The sequence below is a fragment of the Drosophila guanche genome, unplaced genomic scaffold, assembly GCF_900245975.1.
Source record: "Drosophila guanche unplaced genomic scaffold, DGUA_6, whole genome shotgun sequence".
NCBI classification, from domain to species: Eukaryota; Metazoa; Arthropoda; class Insecta; order Diptera; family Drosophilidae; genus Drosophila; species Drosophila guanche.
In genome coordinates, this window is record NW_022995746.1 from 2,237,104 (window position 1) to 2,263,826 (window position 26,723).

Below are 26,723 nucleotides of genomic sequence, written 5' to 3' on the forward strand. Positions count from 1 at the left end.
TCCCAAGATTTCCCAAGAATTTCTCGACCACAGCGAATGGGAAAACAAAGAGGGGAAAAGGAGAGATAGATAGAGACGGGGAAAAAAACAGCACAAATTAAAAGTGAAAGTGAATTGTTAACATTCGTACCACGACGCGGAGTGGAGTGAATTAAGAAATCGCATCGACTAAAACGTTTAGTCCGGCTGCAGCTCCTGGTGTCTGACGCCCCCGTGGGCGTGGTACTCACTGGACAGAGACAGTCACAGAAAGAGAGACAAATGTAGCAGAAGAGAATTGACGCTCGGAAATCTTGGGGGATTTCGATTGAACAAAAACAACAACAATCCGAACCGAAACAGAAAAGATCACTTGAAGAATTCCGGTTTGTGGTTTCCCATTGTTGTTGTTGGCTGTAGTTGATTTTTTATTGTTGTTGCTGCTGTTGTTTCGGCTGCCCCGCTCCGTTGATTTGTGTATTTTTGTCGGTCATTGGTCTGAACAACAAAAAAATGGTGTAGAAATACAGAAATTATAAAGGTTTTTGGCCAAAACCGAATGCCAAATGTCGCACATTGTCGAACAGCCGACAAAATGACAAGCAAACCCCCAAAATGTAATACTCTTCTGGCAGATCGTGCAAGAATGTGGAGATTTGAGCCACGGATAATGTTCATAGAATACAAAGAGAGAGATAGGGAGATACGGAGGGACGGCAGATGGAGAGAAATTTAATTGAAATGCGGAAAAGAATTTCAAAAGAAATGTGACGACGGAATGACTCTTGGAATTGCTATCAAAAATTAAAACAAACATTAAATTAGAAATCGTGTGAAATGCGAGACGATCTTTATGCCCTGCCCCACCATCATCATCAAAAGACAAAAGCCAGAAAGTCAGAGGCCAAAAGACAAAGAGTGGAAGATGTGGAAACATCTGTGCTAATGTTACGCTGGAATCAAGCGGCACCACCACCTCCTATCCACCTATCCACCTATCCACTTTGTGGTATGCCCCCATTTGACTTCTCCGGTCTTCCGTCTGTGGGTCGCCAATTCCCGCAGCATACAGCTCATTTGCTTCTGAGTTTAGATACTTTGTAGAGGAACTAGACCGGTCTATCGGGGTGCCGGGGGCACTCTTACTTTTAAGCAACTCGCAAAAGGCCAAGAGGCAAAGCCAGAGCCAGTCCCAGCTGCTGGCGGACAAGTTTTTAGCATTAAGCTTGAAAGAGGTCTCCCACTTTTGACATGCAAATTTGCTGCTTTGCTCTGCTTCGGCGATTATTCAATTGATGATCGCTGGAGGGAGGTAGCAGAGGCAGATCATTAGGAAATCTTGCTGCTGGCTTTATCAAAATTGAACATAATGATCGTATTACCAAAAGTCATTACTAATCGGAAGAACCCCCAATGGGTTTACGGTAGCCATCTATGAGGGGAAATTCATTTAATAATGGCACTTAACATGTTTCCTCAGGGTATTTCCCAGCTTATCAGCACAAAATGCTACTTATAGATCGTCAATCTTTTCCCGGTTTTTGCTTATAGATCGGTGCTCTTTTTCTATGGATTGTCTTGATAGATTCTGTGGACATCAAGTGGTTTGCAGCTGCTTTATTGCTGAAATTTAACTAGAAATAAAAACAGATCTGTTTGCGAAATCGATCTTTGCAAAGTTGATTCAAATTCTCATTCTCATTCTCTTTTTATTCCCATCTTGTTTGACTACAATCTAAAGATTGTCACAAAAGATCTGCCCAAAAAGCATACAAACAAACGTTAATGCGGATGCCTTCCGTCTTTTGGGAATAACTTTCTTTATAAGACATGATTTTCATTAGCGATAGAGCGAACGTATGAGCCATAAATATTGCATAAATTATTATTTACAAGCTAACATTTCGTGTGTCGAAATGTGAGCTTGAAATGTGACTAAGCCATTGGAATGTTTTGTGTGTTTGTTTTGTTTTCTTTTGTCTTGGCCTCAAAATGGATGTCAAAAAGGGCGAAGCAGAAACTTTAATTTCATGTAGATCGTTTAATTACCGGCTGCCTGCCATTCCATGCTAAAACACAAAAAACTGAAACCAAAACTCCACTGCTGCTGCCTGTCTGTCGTGCCCTTGGCCCACAAGCCACACGTGTGTGACTAACTCTGTGGCTCACTGTATAATTGCAATACCAAAGAGCGACGAGCCCTGCTCTGGGATTGAGACTGTGGTCTGTTGTCGGTGGTAGCACCGTTAACTCTATTTATAGCCGAATGTTAAAGCCAAATTCTTGTTTCCAAACCAAGCGATACCAACGATTGTATTCAAATCAGCGAATCCGCGACTGCGGCGACTCCGGCGACTGGCTGACCTTCAAAGCCAACACTCAAGCAACATTCATTATTCATTTGTTCGCGAATTGTAGTCGTGTAGCCACCAGACAGAGCCCACCAGAGGCTGTGCGTGGTGTTGCAAAACCCTCGTCTGTCTGTCTGTCTGTCTGTCTGTAGTTTCCATTGTGGCTCTGTTGTTGCATGACGGCGCTTCCGCATTCGAAAAATGCCAGCGACCTCTGTGAACTTTGCACTTGAGGATATTTTTGGGGAGAAAATAGCTGACTGGCTGCTGACTGCTGCCTGCTGCCTGCCAACTGGTCTCTCAAGCATTCCATTGATTTGAAAGTTTTTTCCAATATACGGAAATTGTTTGGCTGCCTCGGAGCTCTCTTATCTTGAAAGCCAATTCACGCGTTTCTTTGATAACACTTTCCTCTGGTTCTGCTCAGGTTTCTCCCCTTCTTCCCTATCTAACTATATTTTCTGACTCTCTCTGCTGTCACATTAAGCTAATAAATAAATGTCTGATATATTTGCGTTGGTTCCCGGGCAGAGCACCTTCTCTTCCATGACATGATCATCATCGTGTGTGCGCGGTCTTTTGTTTGCTCTCTGATTGATCATAATAATGGTGGTTCAAGCAAATGTTGTCTCGCCAGAGTCAAGGTGAATGTGTTGTTTATGTGTTCAGTGTACCTTCAGTGTTTGAGTTCGCTTGTTGCTGTTGTTCTTGTCAAAACATAGCTATTAAACGCTGAAATTGATTTGCTTTTTTGACACTAGCTGTGGGATAGTTATCTTGACTTGAATGATACTGGAATATGTCTCTCTTATAGAGGGCACCCATCCATTGACACATTACCCGCATAACTACAGATCACACCCTTCTCCTGCTACACTCTTGAATGACTCATAAAGCTCATATTAATATTCGTCCCACTTTGCTTTCAAGTTCATTTGCGTCTGTTTTGCCCCATCAATTAGCGTACGAAAACGAGTACATCCCATTGATCAGCGATCGTTTAAGCAATCACCCGACTGCACAATGTAATTCCCTTCCAATTCCGAATGGGTGCTCCACTTTTCTGGCCCCATGATTACGAATATTCGCATTCGCATTCGCATTCGTCTGTAGGTCGCCGACTACGTCACTTTTTTGTGGTTTGGTTCAATGTTTGTTTTGTCACTTCCTCTCCTCTGCGCACTTTCATTCATTCACTGGCTAATTTGTCGATGATTGAGCATTGAATGCATTCAATTCGCGTGAATACTTTTGCACGACTCACTCATTCACACGCTGATTCAAATTGACCAAAAATTTAATTTGCACCTGATAATTGTTATAATTATTATTTCTTTTGCGGCTGATCGACGGGAAATCCTATTGGAAAACCGGTCAAGAGAGTGTTTTTTATTTTTTGTGTGCAAGCATGTACAGTGGGTACTCTCTATTGGTGGAAATATCTTTAGCATTTTGTTGAGATTCGTTGGAAAATGTTTATTAGCGGACAGCTCAGCTCCCTTGTGGCAGACATTTTTAGTTGTAGACTCTGCCGCCTGCAACTATCACTCACTCCCCCTATTGGGGCACAACAGGTGCCCGGCCCACAGAGAGAGCTACATATACAGTAGTACCCGTCTTTAAGCGATGATCAAGTCTCGAACTTGGTGCTTTTTTGCCATAAAACCAAATTAATCCACAAAAAAAACGTGAGCCAATTGCCACAAGAAAAAAACAAAATAAACATGGAAAGTTTTACAACAAACAACAACAGAGCAGCAACAACAACAAATAAATAAACTATTTAGCAATGAAAATAAGAGAAAAGCAAATACAATTAGCGGTGTGTCCCTCCACCTTTAGGCCATCCATCGCCATCCATGACTGACTCGTCAAATATTCCATGCGCGAAATATATTTTGGATTGTGTCTTTTGTTGTGTTGTGGGTTATGCAAAAGATACAAATACACGCCCCAAAACATAAACTAAACTAAGAGACAGAAAAAATACACAAAGCACGTCCATCAGCGTCGTCGTCATCATCGCTGGACAGTGAAATCTTTTTTGGTTTGTGGTACGTGGAGCGCGTTTCGTAATGAAAATCAAACATTATCCGGGAAAAGCGGTAGATGCCAGCCTCTCGCTGGAGGGCAGCAGTGCCTTGGGTGCCATCTATGAAGCAAATTGGTTGCAGGCCGCAACGCCCCACCATCCCCCGAGCGGAGGGGGAGGCACAACGACGACGACCCTCAGTCGTCAGGGCAGCAGTGCGGGCAGCAGCTTTCTCTTGGATGGCATCTCAGCGTTGAGCAAGTACCAAATGACGCTGGAGAACATCAGGAAGTTGGAGCAGCAGTCGAAGAACAGGCGAAGGATTGTGAGCATCAAGGAGCTGAATGGCTATCGGCCATCGGCGCTGCAGCACCACCAGCAGCAGCAAATGGAGGACACTTGGGTGACGGAGGAGCAAGAGGAGGCGGAGATTCCTCCTGAGAAGAAAGAGGAACCCAAACCCAAACAGAGTCCAGAAGAACCTGCCGTCAATCATTATGTTCTCGATCCCACAGAACGTCCGCGAGTGCCACGCCCACGGCAGCAGTTGTCGGTGAAGCCTCCCTCGCTGCGGCGATCCCAGACCATGGCCATGCCACCGAGCTATGCCACGTTGCGATCGCCACGAAAGCAGCCCAAAGCTGCAGCCACAGCCAGCCACAGCAGTTCCTCCGCGTACTCCACGTTCTCCTCCGCCGCTGAGGATCTCAAGGATCCAGCAGAGCAGGTGGTGATCTGTCAGCAGCCACAGCGAGGCATGCACCCTGCTCCACGACGGATGCAGCCTCCTCCGCGTCTGCTGCTGCCACCCAGAGAGCCGCCACCAGAGCCGCCCATACGTGCCTCGAAGGAGCAGCCGCTGCCGGCACAACGTACCTTCAAGGAGCAGCCAATGCCGGCACAACGTACCTTCAAGGATCAGCTAGCAGTGCCACAGCGAGTCTCCAAACCACTGAGTAGATCACAGACCAGTGTGCAGCGCTATGCCACCATTCGCATGCCCCATCACTCCACCTCCTTCTGTCGAGCGGCAGCACGATCCACAGATCAGTCGGCAGTGCGGCGGCACAGCCTGGAGCAGGCACTGCAGGGACTGCAGCTCCAGGAGGAACAGACTCGCACAAGGGCGACGGAGTCTCGTCAAATCTCACCCACTGCCAGCAGCAATGGCAGCTCAAAGGATCTCAATGGGGAGGGCTTCTGCATACCCCGACCTCGTCTCATCGTTCCCGTTCACACTTACGCTCGTCGTCGTCGCACGGGGAATCTCAAGGAGCAGTCCAGTACGGGGCAAGAGGAGGAACCAGCGACTGGTAAGGGTAACAGTGGGAGAAAGCTAAGCAGAAGGATAATATTTTAGGGATCTATTAGTTTTAAAGCTGGGGAAAAATTCTCTTCATTTATTCTACTGACATTTTCCCTTTTTTCTGCTCTTTCCAGATGGACGCGTTGAGGTCTCACGCGAGGGCAAATACCTCTCGACCCTCTCCGGAGCCAAGGTCCTTGGGGAGCTGGCGATTCTCTACAATTGCCAGCGAACTGCCACGATCACGGCCATCAGCGAATGCAATTTGTGGGCCATTGAGCGGCAGTGCTTCCAGACCATCATGATGCGCACGGGACTCATACGTCAGGCGGAATACACCGATTTCCTCAGAAGGTAATAATACCTTTGCAAATATAATGATATAGCGGAGGAGGAGGAGGAGGAGGAGAGTCTTGTACCAGACATTTCCTCAATGCCGTGGTGGAAAATGGAAAATGGGAAATGGGAAATTTTCATGCGCATTTGAAATGAGATTCAACTGGTTTTTCGGCCTTAATTAATGTACATTTTGCACTTAATTATATCAATTCCGCAAATGCACACAACACTTCGTGTTTGCCCCATTATGGGGCACATCAAACATTGCTTTAGCTTAAGGATTTCTTCAATTTTGCTTTTATTTTTTGTTGTTGCACACTAAAGAGTAACTTTCTCCAGACAGAGCCATCATCGACAGGCATCTTGCACATCGCGTCGTCTCGTCTCGTCTCGTCAGCGTCATCGTCATGGTCATGGGCGTCGCATATGACGTGCGGCTGGCGCTGCGGCTGCGGCTGCGGCCAACGAACGCATAGAAATTTGTGTTTTTCTCTGCCAAATGGTGCTTCAAATGGTGGCAACTTCAACCAGTTTTTTGGGCATCAGCTCCAGATGCAAGTGCAAGTCCAAGTCCCGTAGATCTCGTAGATCTCGTAGATCTTTGAAGTGACCAATGAATTAATTGGTGGCATACCCCGTCGATGGGTGCCCGTAAAACCATAATTGAGGTTCGCCATGCACTCGTTTCGAGACCATGAAATGGCGAAAAAACACACACAACAAAAACTGAAATGAAAATGAAAATGAAAGTGCAGTTGAGGGGGGAATGCAGATTTGTATCTAGCGCCAGAGGAGATCTATGACTTGCTTTGGCTATTGGCATCTCTCATATCGAGATTTGAGCACTAATTGCAGTTACTTTCTCTGCCCTGCAATTGGGAATGACCATAATTTGGGTCTAATTTCAATCACTTTTCTTCAACTTGTAACTGGAAATTAATCCGCAAATTTTGATCCTCTTTACAGTGTTCCAATTTTCAAAGATCTAGCGGATGATACGCTCATCAAAATCTCCGATGTACTAGAGGAGACGCACTATCAGCGTGGCGATTATATTGTGCGACAGGGAGCACGCGGCGACACCTTCTTCATCATCTCCAAGGGCAAGGTGCGTGTGACGATCAAGCAGCAGGACACGCAGGAGGAGAAATTCATACGCATGCTGGGCAAGGGCGACTTCTTTGGCGAAAAGGCGCTGCAGGGGTGAGTAAAGTAGAGCAGGGGAATTCCTGAATCCTTCACAATGAATTTATCTCTCCCTTATAGCGATGATCTACGCACAGCCAATATAATTTGTGATTCTCCTGAGGGCGTCAGTTGTCTGGTGATTGATCGCGAGACCTTCAATCAGTTGATCTCCAATCTGGATGAAATCAAGCATCGCTACGACGATGAAGGAGCTCTGGAACGCATCAAGTAAGAGAGAGAAAAAATACCCCTAGAGATCCCTTAATTAATCCTTTTTCCCCTTCCAGAATCAATGAGGAATTCCGGGATATAAATCTCACAGATTTGCGTGTAATTGCCACACTGGGCGTGGGTGGCTTTGGACGCGTGGAACTCGTGCAGACCAACGGCGATCCCAGTCGTTCGTTTGCCCTCAAACAGATGAAGAAATCGCAGATTGTGGAGACACGCCAGCAGCAGCACATCATGTCCGAGAAGGAGATCATGGGCGAGGCCAATTGTCAGTTTATTGTGAAGCTCTTCAAGACCTTCAAGGACAAAAAGTATCTATACATGCTGATGGAGAGCTGTCTGGGAGGAGAGCTCTGGACCATATTGCGCGACAAGGGAAACTTTGACGACAGCACCACGCGCTTCTACACCGCCTGTGTAGTGGAGGCCTTTGACTATCTGCACTCGCGGAATATTATCTACAGGGACCTGAAGCCGGAGAATCTGCTGCTGAATGATCGCGGCTATGTGAAGCTGGTGGACTTTGGTTTTGCCAAGAAGCTGCAGACGGGTCGCAAGACCTGGACATTCTGCGGCACGCCCGAATATGTGGCCCCCGAGGTGATACTGAATCGTGGCCATGACATAAGTGCGGACTACTGGTCGCTGGGTGTCTTAATGTTTGAACTTTTGACGGGTAAGTGGCAAAGAGATTTCCGTAAAAGAATTACTCACTTAGTACTTTGTGATTTTTAGGTACCCCACCGTTTACGGGCTCCGATCCCATGCGCACCTACAACATCATACTTAAGGGCATCGATGCCATCGAATTCCCCAGGAATATCACAAGAAATGCCAGCAATCTGATCAAGAAGCTTTGCCGTGATAATCCAGCCGAACGTTTGGGCTATCAGCGTGGCGGCATAAGCGAAATACAGAAGCACAAGTACGGCACTGGACTTGCAATTTTCATTCCCTTGGCAATAATATGTTTGTTTTTATAGATGGTTCGATGGCTTCTACTGGTGGGGCCTTCAGAATTGCACACTGGAACCACCGATAATGCCCACAGTCAAGAGTGTGGTGGATACCACAAACTTTGATGACTATCCACCCGATCCGGAGGGTCCGCCCGCAGATGATGTCAGTGGATGGGATAAGGATTTCTAGTTTGGTGTTTCCTAGACGATGCTCTCTCTCTCTCTAAGCGTCTGCTACAATCATAAATAAATCATAAAAGGAGAACAAACAGGAGTAGGAGTATACAGAGGAATTGATCTTAAGTGCGCCATATTTATGTACGCCAAAGCCAACAGTCAGCAGCTTGAAACCCAAAAGCTGCCCACCCACAGCAGTCCCCACTGAGTAGCAGTCGCACAAAGCACACACACATCGGCATCGGCTCATCGTCTTAGCATATACGATTATGAATATGTCTGTAACCTTATGATGTGCAACAGAATGAATTTATTAACGAGTTTATAACTATTAATATGTAATATGAGAATGAGAATGATAATAGGGCGAAATGAGTGTCTAGTTATCGTTTCGTAAATTGTAAGTAGGTGGGAGCTCTGCTCTGTCATTGTATAAATTCTTTTTTTCTATCTGTATATCTACGCGTATATCTATTATTAACATAACGACATACAAATTATAATTATTATTCATTGTTAATGTATCACAAACCACACACACATACAAATCGGGTTGCCTTATAGTCTGTAAGCTTATATTTTTAATGCAAAATATGACCAAGAACTTGTACTTTCTACTTGCATGTCTTCGCCCATCATAATACTTGTTAATTCTCCACCACTTAATAGTTTCTGCTATCTTTCATTTAGTTATATAAATCATTTCTGTTATTTGTACGAATAATAATGCCTTTTTAAATTGTCTTTTTTAAGTAAATCAGTTAGAAATTGAATAAACAAATTGATGCGACAAATAATTTGTTTTTAAATTTATGGTTAAAAATGGTTTCTTCTGTCTGGCAACGCTTCGACTTGATGTTGCTTGGGTCAGTGCAGTATAATTGTTAGTAATTATAGTAAAAGGAAAAGCGCGTTTATAGATATCATTCATGGAGCAATATCTAAAGAATATTTCATAAGCAAGTTTCACTCAACGTTCGACCTCTCTCAAGGTACTTCCTGCTTTTGAGGTACTTCTTCTCTACCAAGCACACGTTTTCACTCGAGTGTAAGAAAATAAGCAAAAAGACGAAGAAATATGAAAATGGAAACGAATTTGGACAAAAAGCAGAACACGTGGGTACGTGCCCAGCAGAAAGAAAACCCGAGAATTGCCCACAGAGAAAGCTGAGAAAAATCTGTCAAATTGCTTGACAGTCCGTATGGGAACATTCTACGCCAGACGCTTGAACGGATCAGAACGCAGCACCCAAAACAGAGAAGTTATAGATTTATTTGTTTAATGAAGTAAGAACAATGTTGCCAATTCTGACGTGGAGACTTTGTTGGCTGCTGCTTGCGGTGGGCATTGGCCTGACGCATTGTCTTCCCAGCTTGGAAAATAAAAGCCATGCAGAGGTTCAACAACAGATTGGTGAGTAGATCAAGCCAGCTGCAAATCTTAGGTAATGTTGGATTGCCCTTTAGCTTGTCGCCAGCCCAAGGCTCCGGGTCTGTGTCGTGGACGTCAGCTGCGTTATGCCTACAACAAGGAGACGGGCAACTGTGAGAGCTTCTACTACACAGGCTGTGCGTCCACGGAAAACAATTTCCTTACCTTCGAAGAGTGCCGCAGGGATTGCATGCAGCGCTTGCGCTACTAAAATCAGGATTAACTTGCACATTGCTTTTTAATTATATATTTATTGCTATAACAAATGTCGCAATGCTTGCTCTAAGATCGCTTTGACTTTCTGCGTCGATTGTTATTGTAAGGCTTTGATGGCCTACCACTAGAAAAGTGGTACAGGCTGTAGGCCAGTGCCAGAAGCACCACGATTATCAGGCATACACTATCCAGCGAGTGGTAAACATACCACTTGAGTTCTATGCCTGGGGACTGTAGCATTTCGGCAGCCAGCAGCCCATGCTGAATGACATGCTCCACACACCAGACGGCAGACTCCAAGGGACTGTTTTGACGTTCACTGAAGATCTTGGAGATGCCCACAGATCGAGTGGCATAGCTGCAAGAGAGCGCGCAATGTTAGGCGGGTTCTTTACCAAAATATGTGCAATGAATACTTCGGGTTGCTTAGGGTTTTGAGTGCCTCAGAAACGTTCTTCACACTGATATCTTGATAGTCCAATTTCAATCCCATGCCGCGATTCTGCACGGAAAAGGCATTCAAGAACTGATCGCCATAGATGGGTGTAACCAGCATGGGCTTGCCGCAATGTACCGATTCCGTAGTGCCCAGAAGACCACCATGAGCCCAAAACAATTCCACTTTGGGGTGACCTGAGAGAGGAGAGAAATTCAATAAGTTATGCAGTGCAGTCTCAGCAAAAGGGTCTCATTTGTAGTAACTCACAAAGAAGTGCCAGCTGTGGCGCCCACTTCACAAATAAAAACTTGTCAGCGTCTAACTTGGGTTTTTCCTCAGCCTCCCATTTCCAGATCACACGCAAGGGCTGGCGCTCTAGAGCCTCCACAATGGCAGCAAGTTTATCCTCATCGATGCTGGAGATGCGTACCATGGAGCCCCAACTGAAGAAGATTATGGGCACCTCGGATTGATCGATGAACTGAGCAATGTTTGCAGGCAGCTCCTGCGCCGCTTGGCTGGTGAGATGCACACCGCCCACCTCTACGAATTGCAGGGACTGCGGACGACTGCCCATCAGGGAGTAGTGCTGGTTGCCAAAGATAAAGGCGGTCTGAGTGCGAGCCACTTCATCCACATCCACTTCGATGCCGAGATGCCTACTGACTAGCGCGTTGTCCGCCCGATTCGAGTGGTAGCGGTAGAGCAGCTTCAACACCTTCGCTTGGATGAAGTTCACCAGACGCTCGTCCCAGCTGAGGGCACCGGCAAAGCCCACAAACTCCGACTGGATGAAGGAGGGTGTGTCCGGCAAATCGATGCGATCGTAGTAGTACGGCATCAGCGCACACGTGCTCAAGCCAATGATGGGCAGATTCATGAGCTTCGCCAGCGCCAGCTGGCAGTCAGAGTTGAAGTACTCCGTGAGCAGCAGATCGTAGGGCTGCGTCTGGTGGCGCTTGAAGACCGTTTCCACATGGCCACTGGCGTAGAGGCGCTCACAGGTCTTCTGTCCCTCCGAGTGGAGGGAATAGTATTCCCTGAAAAGCGTACCCAATGAGCGGGTGGGTGTGTGTTCCGTCAATGGCACTAAGTTGATCGTTGTGCTCGACTGATCCTCCCCTGGCTGGGAGATCAACAGCTGCTCGTAGTTGGGCCACTGCTCCGCCTGGGGATGTTTCACGTACGAGATCACAGTGAGATTGTGGCCACGCCTCGCCAGTTCATTGAGGATCGGCATCACCACCTTGAAGTGACTGAAACCAAAGTGCGGATACACAGCCAACACGTTGCCGCCCAGTGCCGCTGGAGGTGCTCCAGCCATGAGGAGGCCTAACCACAACGTAATTAAAACGCTTCTGCTGATCCGACACCACCACGTTGTCATCATTGCTTTGTTCACGATCGACTGCCGCTCTCATCTTGATTATCTAACTTTACATTTTTTCATTTGTGTATATGTTTGATAAGAGCCCTTTTTTGTTCTGTTCTGGCTGATACGATCAAGTGTTGTTTTGTTTGTTGTTGTTTTATACTGCTGCAAGTGCATTTGTGGGACTTCCACTTGTCAACAGTGTTGACAGTCTTTTAGCTGTAAAAAAATACTGTATTAAACACTTCGAGGGTATATATATTTTCCAAAAGATTTGTTATTGTTTGTGGTTATACTTATTGTTTGTAATCGGAATGGAGCTCAACGAAACTTACTACGCCAATATATAAAATATATTTATATATAAATATTATATAAATATATATATATAAAAATATATTTTTTGAAGGGACCAGACTAACAACTAGCTGTTTAATAGCTGAAAATAGCAGCTATGACATCACAAAATGTTGCTGGCTGATACAAAAATTAATGTTGCAAACGCCAAAAAATGGAGCGACATTGTTGCGATGTGAGTCCGAACCACTAACCAAATAGTATATTAATATAGTAATATATACTATTGGGTTAGTGTCCGAACCTTGCAGGAGAGTAAACCCTTATGAAGCAAGCCAATTTTATGTTATTATATATTTTGAGTGCTTCGAAATATCAAAAACTAGCTGTCAACTAGGTAGTGGCAACACTGATTTTCTTGTTATGTTTATAAAGACATGTAGAATGTTGCATACGTTTGAAAGTAGAATGTATTGCGTTGCCACTTCGTCGATAAAAGTAATAAAGGTGGCGCCACTAAATCGGTATAGGGGGAGCCAATCATTTCGTTGAGATTTGAATTTCATTTGGCTGCCATTAAAAGATAGTTTAATAGTGTGGAAGTGTCCAATTTGTCAAATCAGGCAATGAGGCAGATAATTGGGAATAGAATTAAAAGAATTATACATGGATCAAGTGAAACGGAGGATATTTAGAAACAAAAAGATGAATCATTCAATAGGGTGGGCGACAGCAGAATCTCCTTTGCCGAGTTTTCGCGCCATGAAAGCAGGCAAAGAATTAAGGACTTGTCACAGCATTTAAGGTCATTAAGCGACATCTTAATTTATAAGATTCAGTAGTTTGAGTTCAGGTTAGTTATACAAAAATTATTAGAGTGTAACGTTACGCAACAAGCTAAGAATCAATTAAATCTTATTACATATGAGCACAAATCTAACATTTATACAATCTTTAAATATCTCAAAACACACACATACAGATACATCTACATTTCACACATTAAGAAATCAATTGCAAGTGTTAACTTGAGTCAAATGTCTCTGGCGTTCGATTATGAAAAGCCTCAAGATATGCGACTGGACAATTGAATTGCGATGCGATGCCAATTGAGGAAATGGACCCTCCAAGCAGCCCGGCGATAATGGACAGTAGTAAGCGTTAATTGAACCGCAAGCGATGTGCAACGATAATAAGTGTAATTGGCATTTGAAATGCAGCCCAAATGCAGTCCAGACATCTACAGAGATGCAGAGATACAGCTGCCGCAGCTGGGGCTGCTTGTCCCTCTGTCTGTTTGTCTGTCAAGTGCACTTTGCACTTTGAGGCTGCGGTTGCTGGTCTGTCTGCTGTGTGTTCTGTGGTACGGGTACGGGCACGGGTACGTGTCCGTGTCCGGGTACGAGTACGTGTACGGGTCTGGCTGACATGCCCGCAAAGATTAGTGGCTGTAATTTGAAGTGGCTGCCCCGCCCCTGAGGAGAGAAGAGGAATTTGAGGGTTTTACTTGGGCACAGAGAGGCCTAAAGCCAGTCGCTTGGAGTCTCTGGATGGATGGATGGCTCTTTAGACTGGGGATATGGAACATTCAACTGGGTGTGGGGTGGTGTGGGCGTTTGGTTCTATCGACCCACTTCCCAGGCCCCCAATGTTGATGCCGATTGGCTCTTAGCACACAGAAACACTCCCTCCCCACCCCTTACGATAACAGCCAGTTAACGCTAAGTGTTTTTTCTCGGTAAGTGTTTGCTCGATAAAAAAGAGTGTGTGTAAAGATTCAACAGCGAAATGTGTAGAGTATTCAGCGGAGCAAGCGGAGAAATTAAAAGCGAACGAACATTCGGGCGATAAGTAGGTGCCCATGGGAATAATTATAAATGTTTCGCCGGCTGTGCAGCCTCGGTCTCGGTCTGCATCGGTAGTTTGGGGCACTGGGGATTGGTGTTCCAGCAGCGACTTGACGCCCCCATTATAAACTCTGATTGCAGCCAAAGAGTTTCCATAAAGTAGGGGAATGTGTCTGCTAGGTTTTGTCGGTTTTAGGATCTCACTCTCATGGCAATATCCAGGGGTCAAATACACATGGGAGTTGGCTTCAGTTGGCAGTCCCAGTGCCAGTTTCAGTCGCAGTCGCACTTCTGGTTCTGTTTTATCTGGAGTTTAGGTTTATGGAGTTTCATTTCAGATTTCAGAGAGTAGTTGTAGAAGTTTTTTCTAGAAGTTTTACTGGCAAAGTTCTACTTAAACTTCTGGTTATATTTCTGTATCTAAAGGTTCTTCTTTACAGCGAATCTTTATAACATTAGCATGAAATTATTAATGGGTTTTAAGTGCTAGCCAATATCCAATATAAAAGGGTTCCTAGGCTGTAGTCCTTCTACCCCCAGCTACTTGCTTATCTCAGCTGACGTCAGTGGCCCTCAAATGTTGTCCAGGCTCCCTCCTAGAGTCGTGACGCAATTCACGCCACACGCCCCGACATTGTTCTCCTTTAATGACCATCGATTTGGTGTCCTCTTTATGCCTTTGGATGTCGCTGCAGGACTTAATTAATGCGCTGTTTGCACAGATTTCAGCATTTCAGCATTTCGCAGTCGCAGTCGCAGTCGCAGTTATGATCCAATTTGCTGCGTTTAAGGACACATCCGTTCGGGCTGGTTGCTCATTTGTTTGCTCATTTGTCTGGTGGCTGTTTACTTCGATTGTCGCCTCGGCTGGACCAAGGACCAAGGACCAAGGACTAAGCACTGTGCCTGTCCCGAACATCGATGGCCGGGATTAGTAGGCAATCAAAGGACAGGACATGTGTGCCCAGCGGGCGTCAACAGCTGTGTCTGTGTCCAAGGGACCTACTGGGGAGTCCGTCCCTCAGTGATCCAATTAACGTCTGGACAAAAGGCAAACAGAAAGTCTGCAGTCTGCCCGTACCCCCGGACCCACAGTGGGATGGATGGACTCGTGCCGCTGGACAATGACGGGTAGCTGGTTGCCAGTTGCCAGTTGGGAAACTGTCGGCAGCGGCAGATAACTGCCAGCCAATCTCAAGAGTGTGCCGCCTGGCCTTCTGGGTCGCTCGGCAGTTGCAGTGGTTCAGTGGTTAGGTTGGAGCTGCAGTTTCCTGTCTCCTGCCCTGCCCGTCGAGTGGCAATGGGCGCATTAGGGCTGTACAGCACAGGCTACTTGAATTTTTGGTCTGGCTGCCAAGCAGCACGTAGCTGCAGTTTGGCCACGCCACTCCAGCGAGAGCTTCCGCACTCGGGAGTGCACATGATATAAGCCATAGACATGAACATGGACACGGTTGCTTGCCACTTGCTTCCACTTTCAATTGTCGATAGCTTATCGCAGGTGTTTGTTAGTCCCCCAAACATGCACGGTCGGGAGCTTAACTGCCACTTGTCCAACCCCTGAAGGGCTAAGATTGCGCTGTTTCCAACAGATAACTTGGTATTTCGATGGGTTCTGGTAAGCTCTACCCGCTTGAGATCTCTCAGTTTGAGTTCCGTATTCAAAGTTAATCAATCGAGTGTGTGCGACAACAGATAGAGATGAGTAATGTCATTCAAGCGATGAGTGAAGTGTGGGATTTGATGCCCAGATAATAGTTGGAAGGGCAGTGAAACGTTGGCCTTTGGATTTGTCTTTGAAATTTGTCAATTTATGTATGATAAAGTCAGGCTTAATTGTCATCCTTTACTTTCACATTATTCTAAAATAAAGTTTCACTTTACATCGGCGGATCTTCCAGTGTTTTCTTGTATATTCTTAATTTATTTCTTGGCCTTTTTGGGCAAGGCCACTGCCACTTTGGCAAGTGTTAAAAGAACTTGATTCGTGCGCCGAAAATTCAAGGGAATCGACATTGGGTAGGTCCCCTCGCCTTCCGCCTTCTCCTTTCTCTTGCAGCATTTGTGTTTGTTCATTACTTGATTTCTGGGCTCAGCTCTGGGCCGAGGACAGAGCCAGGGCGTGCGAGTCGCGCGCTCAATGCAAACAAATGGAGAGGCGCGCACGCGCAATTCCCGCATTTTGGGCCAAAAATGGGTTCGAGGATTGTGGATGGAGGGAACGGAAGAGCAGGGACGGAAGATGGACGGGCGGGCATGTTTTACACGTGAATTACGATGACAAAAAGACTGCCGGACGAGGCCAATAAAAACGGCAATGGCAATGGCAATGGGCCATGCAAAGTGAAGGCCTGAAAGCATATAAAAATTGGCATAAACAGAAGACAGAAGACAGACGAACAGTCGATGCATGTGTTGTGTCCTTCCTTCTCTATATTTACTCCTATAACTACTCCCACTTCTAGTTTTGTACTCCACGCGACGCGCTTTATGGCCTTTTGTGCATTCGTGGAAAATCTTCAATTGATACGAAATTGCTGCAATATAAACGCAGTGCTGCCGATCGGATCTGCTGCGAAGAGACTTCGAGGCGTAGGTACTGAAGCTCATAAATGCGGCAATAAAACCATCTTTCAGGACATGGACGGGGACCCATGGACACTCATGTGCCTCAGGGACGAGCGCGTGCATGAGTACGGGAAGTGTGGCGAAATGGTACAGGAGAGAGAGTCCAAGTATAAGGCATCAGCGGCAATTTGTTAACAGCTTTGTTGTTGAGACAAAGTCACCTCTCTCTCTCTCTCTCTCTCTGCAGAGCTGCAGCGAAGGTTAAGAAATCGTCGAACTGCGACTCAGTCCTCAGCATCGCTCATCGCGCACAATGATGTTGCAATTATTGAACCTTCTGTATTTTCAAATTTCCATCATTAATAACACAGGCGGAGGGCCAAGGTGAAGGCGAAACACATACAAACACACACGCACACGCACACGAACACTGCAGAACGTTCCATTCCGTGGATCGTTGTCGTGCCGTTCCATTGCCATGCCATTCCATGCTGTGGACGACTTGCTGTGACCATTAGCGAGTTTCGGCGGAATACGCGTGAATTCGTTTTGTCTAACAATGCGACGACTCACTGAGCGCATCAATTGAAGGCAAAGCCGAAGCCGAAGCCGAAGACGAAGCCGAAGTTGAGGCTGCCGAAGCTGGAAGCAGGAATTTTCGGAATGCCAAAACGCCGCAGGTAACCCACTGGCAGGGGAACGATCTCACCCAGGAATGGGTATTGGACATTAACGGTCCCAGCGAGGAGCCGGTGCAAGCATAAAGATCGCCCATAATTATTCATCTTGGGTGGGGACGAGCATCGAGCATCGAGGCTCGAGGCTCGAGGCCGAGAGCGAGGAATCTTCTGCAGCGCAAAGATTTCGCCTTGGGACCGCTCACTGGGTTTGTCAACGCAGATGCTAATCACAACATTAGTCCCGAGCGCTGAGCGGGATTCCACTTCAGCATAGAGAGCGAAAGATTCCAGAGATTCGATATGCTCGTTTGGCCTAGTCCATCACGACTCAAACCCAAAACCCAAAACCCAAACTTGGGCTAACCTCGCGCCCCCTCTGCGACCCAGCAGCAGCAACGTCTCAAGGCTGTGCATGGACAATGGCAATTTGGATGTTGGGCAGGATACATCGATGAAGTTGTCCCCGAATGCCGTACGAATACGCCTCAGAGTATTTGCCAAACAGATAATTATTTGTAACTATTTAGCAGCAGGATGCAGGACACAGCTAAAGATTCCCTCCTCGGGGAGCAACCTGCGAGGTGTCTCTGTTTTGGGTCTGTCCTTAATTCTGGTTCTCGGTTCTCTGTGTGTGTGTGGCCCAACCAAGGTGACGGAGCGGCCAATCTTGGGTTAACCGTGTAACGAAGTTCGATTAGTTGGCCATTGAAATTGAGTGATTAGCAAAGCAGATTCCAGGGAGAGATATTAAGATGCCAAAGAAGAAAAGGATAGTTGATAGATTGAGCACTCGGCAGAGGTCAACTTGAAGGTGATTAAGAGCATTATTTAGATGTTGCTGCAAGTATTTGAAAGGGTTTCCTTGCTCCTTCCTTTAGAAATAGTTTGGGTTGATTCCTGCTTGATTTACCACAAAATCTACCATTCTTATCGCTTGAGAGTTTCCCTTTGTTGTGCTCCTTTCTTGCTTGATTTTTATGACGAAATGTCTGCCGATATCTGAAACTTTGCTCTGTACATTTTGTTGTGTAACAACCACACATAACCATAACACTGATGCCCACTGCTTGTCGTCCCTGCTGCTGTCACAACGAAACCCAAACCCAATCTGTGGGTCTGTGGAACTGTGTGAATATGATAAGAGTTTCGGTAGTACTCGACGGGGCAGCCAGCCACTTGAGTGGTGCAACAATTTACTACCGTATTGCTCGCTTTGCCTTGCAACAGTTCCCCGAAATGTGCATTAGCCGTAAGTAGTCATAAAAAATGCAACTGCAAAAGTCGACTCCACATTTAGCACTTGAAACGGAGAGACTTGGGACCACACACACAAGTCACACAATATCTGGAACTGCACAGAGTTTTCCTCTACTCTCTCTGAGATTTCAGATCTGGTTCGTATGCGGCGTTAACCAATAAATTTCCAAGTGATTTCCCAGCAAAATACTCTTGGCTGTGTGCCTCAATGTCTGTGCGTGCAACAGATGGGGATACTACTTGGACTCCTCGGCTGATGTCGACAATTAGTCTCAGGGAAAATATAAACAAACTCAATGGCGGGCGATTGGCAGAGTTTCAAGAAATGGTTATCGACCAAGGATTCCAGCTCGGGTTACTCTTCCCCCCCCTCACAACAAAAATCGAACACGAGAAGTGCTTTCTCTTCTCTCTTCTCGGTTCTGCTTGGATTCCGCTGTAGTCCTAAGTCAGTAATTTATGGATAGCGCCGCACTGTAAACACTGCCCTAATAACCGAATTGGGATAACCAACATTGCATGTAATCGGAGCAACAAACACTTGACACTCCTCCCAGAAAGTGGCGCTGAAGGATGTCCAAGGACAGAATCGGAGTGGAGCTGCAGCTGAGTCCTGCCTCTGATCTTCGAGCTCTCTCTATCCAAGTGTGTTGTGTTTTTTTGTGGGTCGCACATGTTTTGGCATCATAAATCACAGAATGTTATGGGTGCGACGTGTCGTGTCGTTCAAAACGCATTTTCACACTTTTCGTCGCCCCGTAATTTGAATACTTTACAAGATCTCTTCACTGGAAATCATCGAAAAGTGATCGGTGCCCGAGAAAAAGGCAGCCAGTCAGCCAGTCAGCCAGTGCTCATGGAGCATTATTAATTACACACTTGTCTTGGATTACGTAGTGCTATCTGCTATCCCTTCTAGTTATCTATCAATGGGTGGCCACTGCGCGGGCTCATACCTTTCATTAATTTATTCCCTTAATGAGACATGGGGCAGGGCAGGGCAGTGCAGGGCACAAAGCGTGAACACTCGCCCCAGGTGTTTTTGGGCTAATTGAAAGTACCTACGATCCGAACAGCGTGTCCATTCATGCCATTTCAATTAGCCCTACACCGCCGCTGTGTCCAGGCAGCTCTCCCACACCTCTGCACCACACCACAGGCACTGGCTGATCCACAACAATTCCATTATTAATTAATCAAAGCATCATTTCGACAGCAAACTGCTTTCAACTAGACTGTTGGGTGGGCTTGAGCTGGAGTTTTGGACTCCATTTTGTTCGTTTTTGAAGTTCTTATGAGATTTTATAGTTTTCTGGATCGTTTTTCCAGCTTCTCATACATTTAGAAAAATTCTAGAAAATATGTTGTTCTTATTAAGTAAGCTCTTACTTAAAAAAAAACACGAAAATTATATTTTTTATACGTTTTTATAAGCTACAGAAAAACCTTTGGAATTTATGAACTTAACAGATATTTTTCTAATTTTCAGTGGAACAATTTTTAGAAATTCTCCAAAGTTGATAAATAATTTAATTTATATCAGAGTCTCCCTTAAAATCTGCATTCCACTTATACTTCTACTGCCTTTTTCATCCCAGACTTTTATGAGTACAAAATCTATAAAATTAGCAAACATTTCCATGATTATCTCCCACTTACGTCTGCATATTTTCAATACAATAAATAGACCACTTGTACATATTTGTTATATCAATCGAATCTATCATCTATCTGTCAACAATGGGTTAAGGCTGGCCACGCATTGTGATTGGCGGCCGCTGGTTTACTTTGGGGGCTGCCGCCGAGAGTCGACAGCCCGACAGCCCGACAGCGGCCCAACCGCCATTCCTCCTCCAACCCAACCACCAGCACCAGTTCATAACATATAGTAGATGGCCAGGCCAACTGCCACACAGCCAACTCCCATCCGCCATATTGCTAAATCACAAACGCAAATAAAGCATAAAAGGAATAAATAAATGGAAAAAAACGAAGAGAAACAGACGGCAAAATATGAAAGTCGGCGGTCGGCGGTCGGCGGTCGGCGGCCCTCTCGGACGATGTTTATGACAAGCGCGGCGGCTAAAATCAAAGCCACCCGCTCTCCCGCTCCGACTACGGCCACGGCTATGGCTACGTCTCCGGCATCGTAAAGGTGTTGTCGCCCAGTTGTCATCGCCTGCTCACCCTACCCGCCAAACAATCCTCCGCCTCCCTTGACCTGGGGGCCCAGTGTGCCGTTTTTTTTATCATTAGAGCATTTTTTTACCAACTCATTCTGTTTTTGCGACATTTTCGTGGCCCTTATCAAAATACGGGATTGGTTCCGTTTACGATCTGACAGCAAACACAGAACTCGATTGCTTGACTGCTCGACTGATGACTGACGCTGGCATCGCGATAAGCTGCCAAGCGACCGCCTCCCCTCCAGCTGTGGGGTGTAGGCACACACAACACACATAAGGTAGCCAACAGTCCACCGCGCAAGAGAAGATATCAAAGGGGGAGGAGCCAGCAGTAGGATTGGAGTTCTTGGCGGAGATCTGTTTGAATCACGGTGGGAAAACATAGCTAACCAAGGAAAATAATGGCACTTATTTGACGTCATTTTATGCATAGAAGATTACGTAAGATTATATTACAGAAGAACCCGAAGGGGATTGGAAACAAAACTGCATCTTTGGAACGTTAATCCATAACAAAAGTATTCCAAGCGAAGCAACTTCCATATAGGAAAAAGGCAGGAAGAGTTTAGTCGAACTGGTTGATGATTTTGTATCAGTTCTGTGACGAAGATTGAGTTCTCGAGGTACGATTTATATGCCTTATTCCTAAATATATCTGAATACTCTCGGAACATACTTGAAAGAAGATTCAATGATGCATATTTACAAAGGAAACACTTTCATCATTGTCTTCCTCAAGTGGAATATCAAATAAAATTGTGAAAAATTACAAATGTTTTCCCATCCCTCCGCAACGCCAACACAATCGCAACCCTTCCGCTGCCAGCCCATTGTGGGCTGAAAGTGTTTTGCCTACAAGTCAAAGGATTAATCTAATTATTTTGGCAAATAAACTGCAATCCTTTCGGGGAGTAACGAAACTCAAACCGAACCGAAAACGCACAAACCCTTTTGATTCGCTACAGGAAAACGTGTGGGGGAGTAGACACTCGCAGCACTAATACGACCAGAGAAGTCAACTCTCAAAGGATTAATCTAATTATTTTAACAAATAAAGTACAACCCTTGCCTGGACTAAAACCGTAACCCTTCCCGGGCATTCGCTACACTCAAAACAACTCAAAATACAGCCACGTAGTGACTCCTTTTGGCAAGGCCACACACACAGACAGTTCGGAAAAGTGCCAGTTCCAGTGCCAGTGCCAGTGCCTTTTGCGAAGTTCACTAATCCTTGGGCTACTCCTTTTGTTCGCGCGATAGTTTCTACGATTTCTCCGTACTATTGTCGTGCGTGAGCGGGCAGAAGGAATGCAAAGAGCGGAGCAGAAGTAGAAGTAGAAGCCGAGGAAGGAGTAAAAGTGCGTCGCGCCCACCGCAAGGTGAAAGACAATGAAGCGAAGCCAAAAGGAGCGAACCCTAAGGAGAACATTTAGGGTTAGTTCCAGGATTTGGCCATAACCATAGCCGAGGGACAGGATAGCGAAGAAGGGCTGGGCTGGGCCGTGGCTACCTGGGTTGGGCATGAACACCCCTTTAATTACGCTGGTAAAGATTACACCCCTTTTTCGAAGGGGTCGCAGTCGCGAGGTCGGAGCGGGTAGAGGACCGAATGTTTTGGTTTTGGTCGTGGCAACTTATGGTTGACTCGTCCTTGGGCAGATTCGCTCGTTTATGGCCCATCCGCGATACTTTTCGCCATGGAATGGGCCTAGGCCCAACGGAGTCGCGGGCGTGACGCGTTTATGGTGTGTTTAGATACTTTTCGCAAGCAATTCAAAGCGCAACAATGCAGCATGCACCCGTACTGCTGCCAGACTGGCCATGAGCCTTGACTTCTGATCGTATAATATGCCCATATTTACCTAATTATAATGCGAATCTCAAGGACTGCGACTGGGACTGCGACTCTGGGCCGTGGAACAATTTTTGCTTCCAAACTTTTTGGCGTTGCTGCGAAATTGGTGTTGTTCATTGCAGTTCATTGGAATGCATTTTCAATAACTCGAAATTGTTTTTTCTTCCACCTCATTGGATTGTCTGTTCTTCCCTCTCACTCGCAGGCTTTCTCTTTCTCTCTTTCATCTCTTTCTGTTGTGCTGCCATGAAATTGCAAATTGCTTTCGAGGCTAAGCCTTGAACCAAGTTTTTGCCTTCATACAAAGTGTTTTGCTCCATCTCTCTCTCTCTCTCGCTCTCTCTGTCTATCTGTACGAGTTGATGTATGAGAAAATTATGTTGGATTTAACTTTAACCCCTCCCAACTATAGGAAATCCATTATGGTAGGGAAATAAAAAAGAGTCTGCTGTTTGTGCTGGTTCCTTGGAAGGTACTATGATTCATGGAAAGATTTTCAAGGCTAATTCATAGATCTTCAGGGAGCTAACTCAGAAAGTGTTAACTGCTGAATTATTTTTGCTACTTAGTTCTTTTTTTTATTGAATTTTATTAAAGTTACATTGAACTCTTGGCGTTGACAATTTTCTGAGATTTTATTTGCTTACTTTTTGTTGTACGAATAATTCTGCTTTACATATAATTTCCAACTGAAACGTTCGTTGGAAGAGCAATCCCAGTAGCTTAAGGAAGTCCACTTCAAACGAAACAAATTCTATTACAAGCAACGAAGGTCGTCCAGAAATGATCAAAATTTTCTTAGTTTTTAGCAATTTGTTGCCTTGATCTTTAGTGGAAAAAAAAGCGAAACATGAAAAATCGAAACCCCTGGCATATGGCCACTAAAAAGTAATTTTACATTTATTGCTGGCCCAGAGGCTGCTGCTCTGACACTGACTCTGGCCTGCAACAATGCAGCGACATTTTTGGCCTAAAAAATCTAATTTTTTTCGTGGAAACATGGCAAAAAAATATCATAAAATATGCATGGCACTAACGAAAGAAAAAACACAACACACATACAGCAGAAGAGGAAAATATAAAACAAAAAAATGCACAAAATATTGCTAAAAACCGGGTCAGAGTCCAGAGAGTCAGCAAGAGGCATGGAGACCCGCGCAGGGTCTGTGGCATCTTCTTCTGCGAAGTGTCAGTGTTTGGCCAGTTGTATGTGTTTTATGGTAAGTAAGTTGTCATTTTCGGTTTTATGATGATTTTGTGATTTTTTTGCTCTCGTTGTTATATTTTTTACGCTCTACATTTTATTTTTTTCGTTCAATTTTGGCAGAGGATGAGGATCAGGATGAGGGCAGGGCTGAGGATACAATGGCAGGCTACTAATGTCGAGCAGAGGGCCAGAGTTTTATAGTTTTTTATGGCTTTATGGCCAAGCCAATGACTTCTTTATTAGTGCAGGTCCTTGGCCTTCGCCTTCCCATCTTTTTTTATGGCACTCGCTCTCCGGACAGTTTCCGTTTCCGTGATGAATTTGAGGCTGAGGCTGAGGCTGAGGTTCAGTTTCAGGTCTTGTCTCCTTCCTGAAATGCAAATACCGAAACATGTGTGTTGGCTGTATCCTAATCCTTTTTGGCCATGTGTTGATAACAACAAACAGCAATGGCAAATGGAAATGGTAATAGCAATAGCAGGAAGTCAGTGCCACGCCATATATCATCGGTACTAACTATATGGGAATGTACGCTGGGAAATATTCGGTCTGGGTTCTTTCATGTGTCTGTCCGTCTCTCCGGTTCCACTCTGTTTGTGTGTTTATCTATCTATTTATTTATTTGCCTTTGTACACTTATGACATGATGTTAATTACTGCGCGCGACTCCAAACGCAAAGAGTCGCAGAGGAGGAGTCACCGTGCAGTCACTTTGAAATGGAAAAGTTCGCCGACTGTTTGCCGCGTGTCAACAGCGGCGACAATTGCCAAACGGCACTAAAGCTGCCCACGAATCCGACGGCACACACAAATATATTTATGTGCATACATCCCATGGCACATATGATGATGGATATGCCATGGGGAAATCCTTTCCTCTCTCTAGCATATTGCATATTGATTCAGCCCTGTTTGGTGATGGGAAAGTTTATTGAGCCTGTTGTCAAAATATTGTTTAATTGGCTTTCGTCCAAAGGATCACGCGACTAAGAAAAGTCAATCCAGAGAGTCTGTGACGGAGTGTGTCGCAATGGGCTTAGTCCTGATCCCTGTTCTGTTCCTAGTCCTGCTGCTGGAGTCTGTGCTTAAGTGGGTAAAACCAATCAATGGGAAAGTTTCGTGTTTCGGATGAAGATCCATTACGGAAATGTTGTGTGGGAAAGACAGAGTCGACAAGTCAAAGTCGAGGAAAGTATGGAAATTCGGAAGCAGGGGATAATGGGATAAGAATATTCATAATATTTTGTTTGGGTGGGAAATTCTTGAAATATTTTTTAATGTGTGGGAAATCCATAATGATAATGAAGACTCTTTGTTGGGAGATTTATTGGAAGACTCATTCGGGAATATATTTCATTGGGGAATCTATTTTCTGTCGCTCTGCCACTTACAGAATTATATTTTATTTGTCTTCTTACAATTTTCACCTTTTCAGTGCTCCCTTTCCACATGCTTAAGGAAAATGCATCCATAAATTGCACCTGCTTGTGGCTCGATTCAATTATAGCTCATTTGGAGTTACTTTCAGCAGATACTCGAGAGTAGCATGAAGCATTTCGAATGCGAAACTCATTAAAGGCAATTGGCAATGCCTCGAACTGGTGAAAGTTCATTCCAACTGGGGAGTCACTTTTGATGGGAAAAAAGCATCGAAACTCTCATCATTATCATACTGGAAATTCTGGAAATTGATTGCCAGAATATTCTCTGGGAAATGCATTTATCCCTTTTTCTGTGTGTTTCCATTTTCAATTTGTGGGGGAAATGGAAAATGCTCATCTTTGCCATTTTCCCCCTCATTATTTTGGGCATCTCTTTGATGCCACTAATTGAATTCCGTTTTAAAGTGTAAACGTTCAGAAAAAAAGTGATTTGTATTGCAAATTAAAATTGAAGTGAAAACGAATCACACGGACAAGCAGCGCGCAGGGACAATAGATTACAATATCCTGGGGCGAGGAGCCAGCACGACATTAAAAAGGTTGAACAACACACGAGGATGAGGCATGAGGCATGAGGCACGAGGATGGGCTCCCTGGCGGGGATGCAGCTGCGGCTGGCACATGCGCCTGGGTGGGATTGGACAGGGATTGGTATGGGTCTTGGGTTTGCTTTCTGGAATAAGGATGCGGGCAGCAATGGCTGCCTGCCGCCTGCCACCAGTCCAGCAGAAGCAGCAGCAGCAGCAACGGAGGCAGCAACAGCAGCAGCGGCAGCAGCAGCAGGCAGCAGGCAGCAACAACGGGCGTCCGACCGTCAGGCCAACAGTTTCCGCTTGTTTACTGCCACAGAGACGCAAACGGGATGGATGGATGGATGGATGGATGGATGGATACCCAGAGTCAGAGTGAGAGTCGGGGCTCGGCCCGTGCACGCGCAGCTACAAAAGCAAAAGCAAAAGCAAAAGCAAAAAAGAGCAACAAAAGATACAGATACAGCAGCGAACGGCAGCCAGCCAATCCCAGAGCTCGAACGGGCAGCAGGGTAGGCGTGGACGTATCTACCATTTCCAAATAAATTCAACCCCAGATGGTTGCGCTGCTCCTCTCTCTCCACGCCACGCCACGCCACGCCACTCCACCTCACTCCACTCTTCCATTCTTCCATTCACCGCGCGGAGCCTTCAAAACGGGTCGACGAGTCCGCAGTTGCATTCAGTTATTAACGAGCGCTACTCTCAGCTACAGATACATTCACAGCAGCAGGCAGAAGCAGGCAGCAGCAGCAGCAGTGGCAGCAGGCACCCAACAGCAGCAGAAGTCACTCAACACGCGCACACACACACACACACACACACGCAGAGAG

General features: G+C 45.5%; 3 protein-coding genes across 6 annotated transcripts in view; 2 read left to right on the forward strand and 1 right to left on the reverse strand.

The window, feature by feature from the left end:
- LOC117582598 (cGMP-dependent protein kinase, isozyme 2 forms cD5/T2) overlaps window positions 1-9,356 on the forward strand; it is a 30,508-nt gene extending 21,152 nt beyond the window's left edge. For 3 of the 4 annotated variants that reach the window (XM_034270457.1, XM_034270460.1, XM_034270458.1), the window contains 6 exons: window positions 5,803-6,022; window positions 6,974-7,210; window positions 7,274-7,423; window positions 7,483-8,102; window positions 8,162-8,351; window positions 8,410-9,356. In XM_034270457.1, coding sequence (XP_034126348.1) covers window positions 5,803-6,022; window positions 6,974-7,210; window positions 7,274-7,423; window positions 7,483-8,102; window positions 8,162-8,351; window positions 8,410-8,575 — 1,583 coding nt within the window. In that variant the 3' untranslated portion in view covers window positions 8,576-9,356. Of the gene's footprint in view, window positions 1-4,172; window positions 5,676-5,802; window positions 6,023-6,973; window positions 7,211-7,273; window positions 7,424-7,482; window positions 8,103-8,161; window positions 8,352-8,409 lie in introns of all 4 variants that reach the window. The other variant, XM_034270461.1, reaches the window with a different exon arrangement.
- Window positions 9,357-9,676: 320 nt separating this feature from the next.
- On the forward strand, window positions 9,677-10,260 carry LOC117582600 (PI-actitoxin-Aeq3a). The gene is made up of 2 exons (XM_034270463.1): window positions 9,677-9,976; window positions 10,030-10,260. The coding sequence occupies exons 1-2, from the start codon at window positions 9,859-9,861 to the stop codon at window positions 10,203-10,205; spliced, it is 294 nt and encodes a 97-aa protein (XP_034126354.1). The 5' UTR covers window positions 9,677-9,858; the 3' UTR covers window positions 10,206-10,260.
- LOC117582599 (UDP-glucuronosyltransferase 1-3) lies at window positions 10,226-12,111 on the reverse strand. Its single transcript, XM_034270462.1, has 3 exons — window positions 10,917-12,111; window positions 10,627-10,843; window positions 10,226-10,568 (listed from the first exon to the last, which is right to left on the reverse strand). The coding sequence occupies exons 1-3, from the start codon at window positions 12,037-12,039 to the stop codon at window positions 10,277-10,279; spliced, it is 1,632 nt and encodes a 543-aa protein (XP_034126353.1). The 5' UTR covers window positions 12,040-12,111; the 3' UTR covers window positions 10,226-10,276.
- Between the last annotated feature and the right edge of the window lie 14,612 nt (window positions 12,112-26,723).

What these genes read in the sequence shown, in the direction of transcription:
- LOC117582600 (XM_034270463.1), top strand. Translation starts at nt 9,859, where the DNA reads ATGTTGCCAATTCTGACGTGGAGACTTTGTTGGCTGCTGCTTGCGGTG. An exon ending in AGAGGTTCAACAACAGATTG is followed by an intron (nt 9,977 to 10,029) that starts GTGAGTAGATCA and finishes ATTGCCCTTTAG; the next exon opens with CTTGTCGCCAGCCCAAGGCT.
- LOC117582599 (XM_034270462.1), bottom strand. Translation starts at nt 12,039, where the DNA reads ATGATGACAACGTGGTGGTGTCGGATCAGCAGAAGCGTTTTAATTACG. An exon ending in GCCACAGCTGGCACTTCTTT is followed by an intron (nt 10,844 to 10,916) that starts GTGAGTTACTAC and finishes CTCCTCTCTCAG; the next exon opens with GTCACCCCAAAGTGGAATTG. An exon ending in AAAACCCTAAGCAACCCGAA is followed by an intron (nt 10,569 to 10,626) that starts GTATTCATTGCA and finishes GCTCTCTTGCAG; the next exon opens with CTATGCCACTCGATCTGTGG.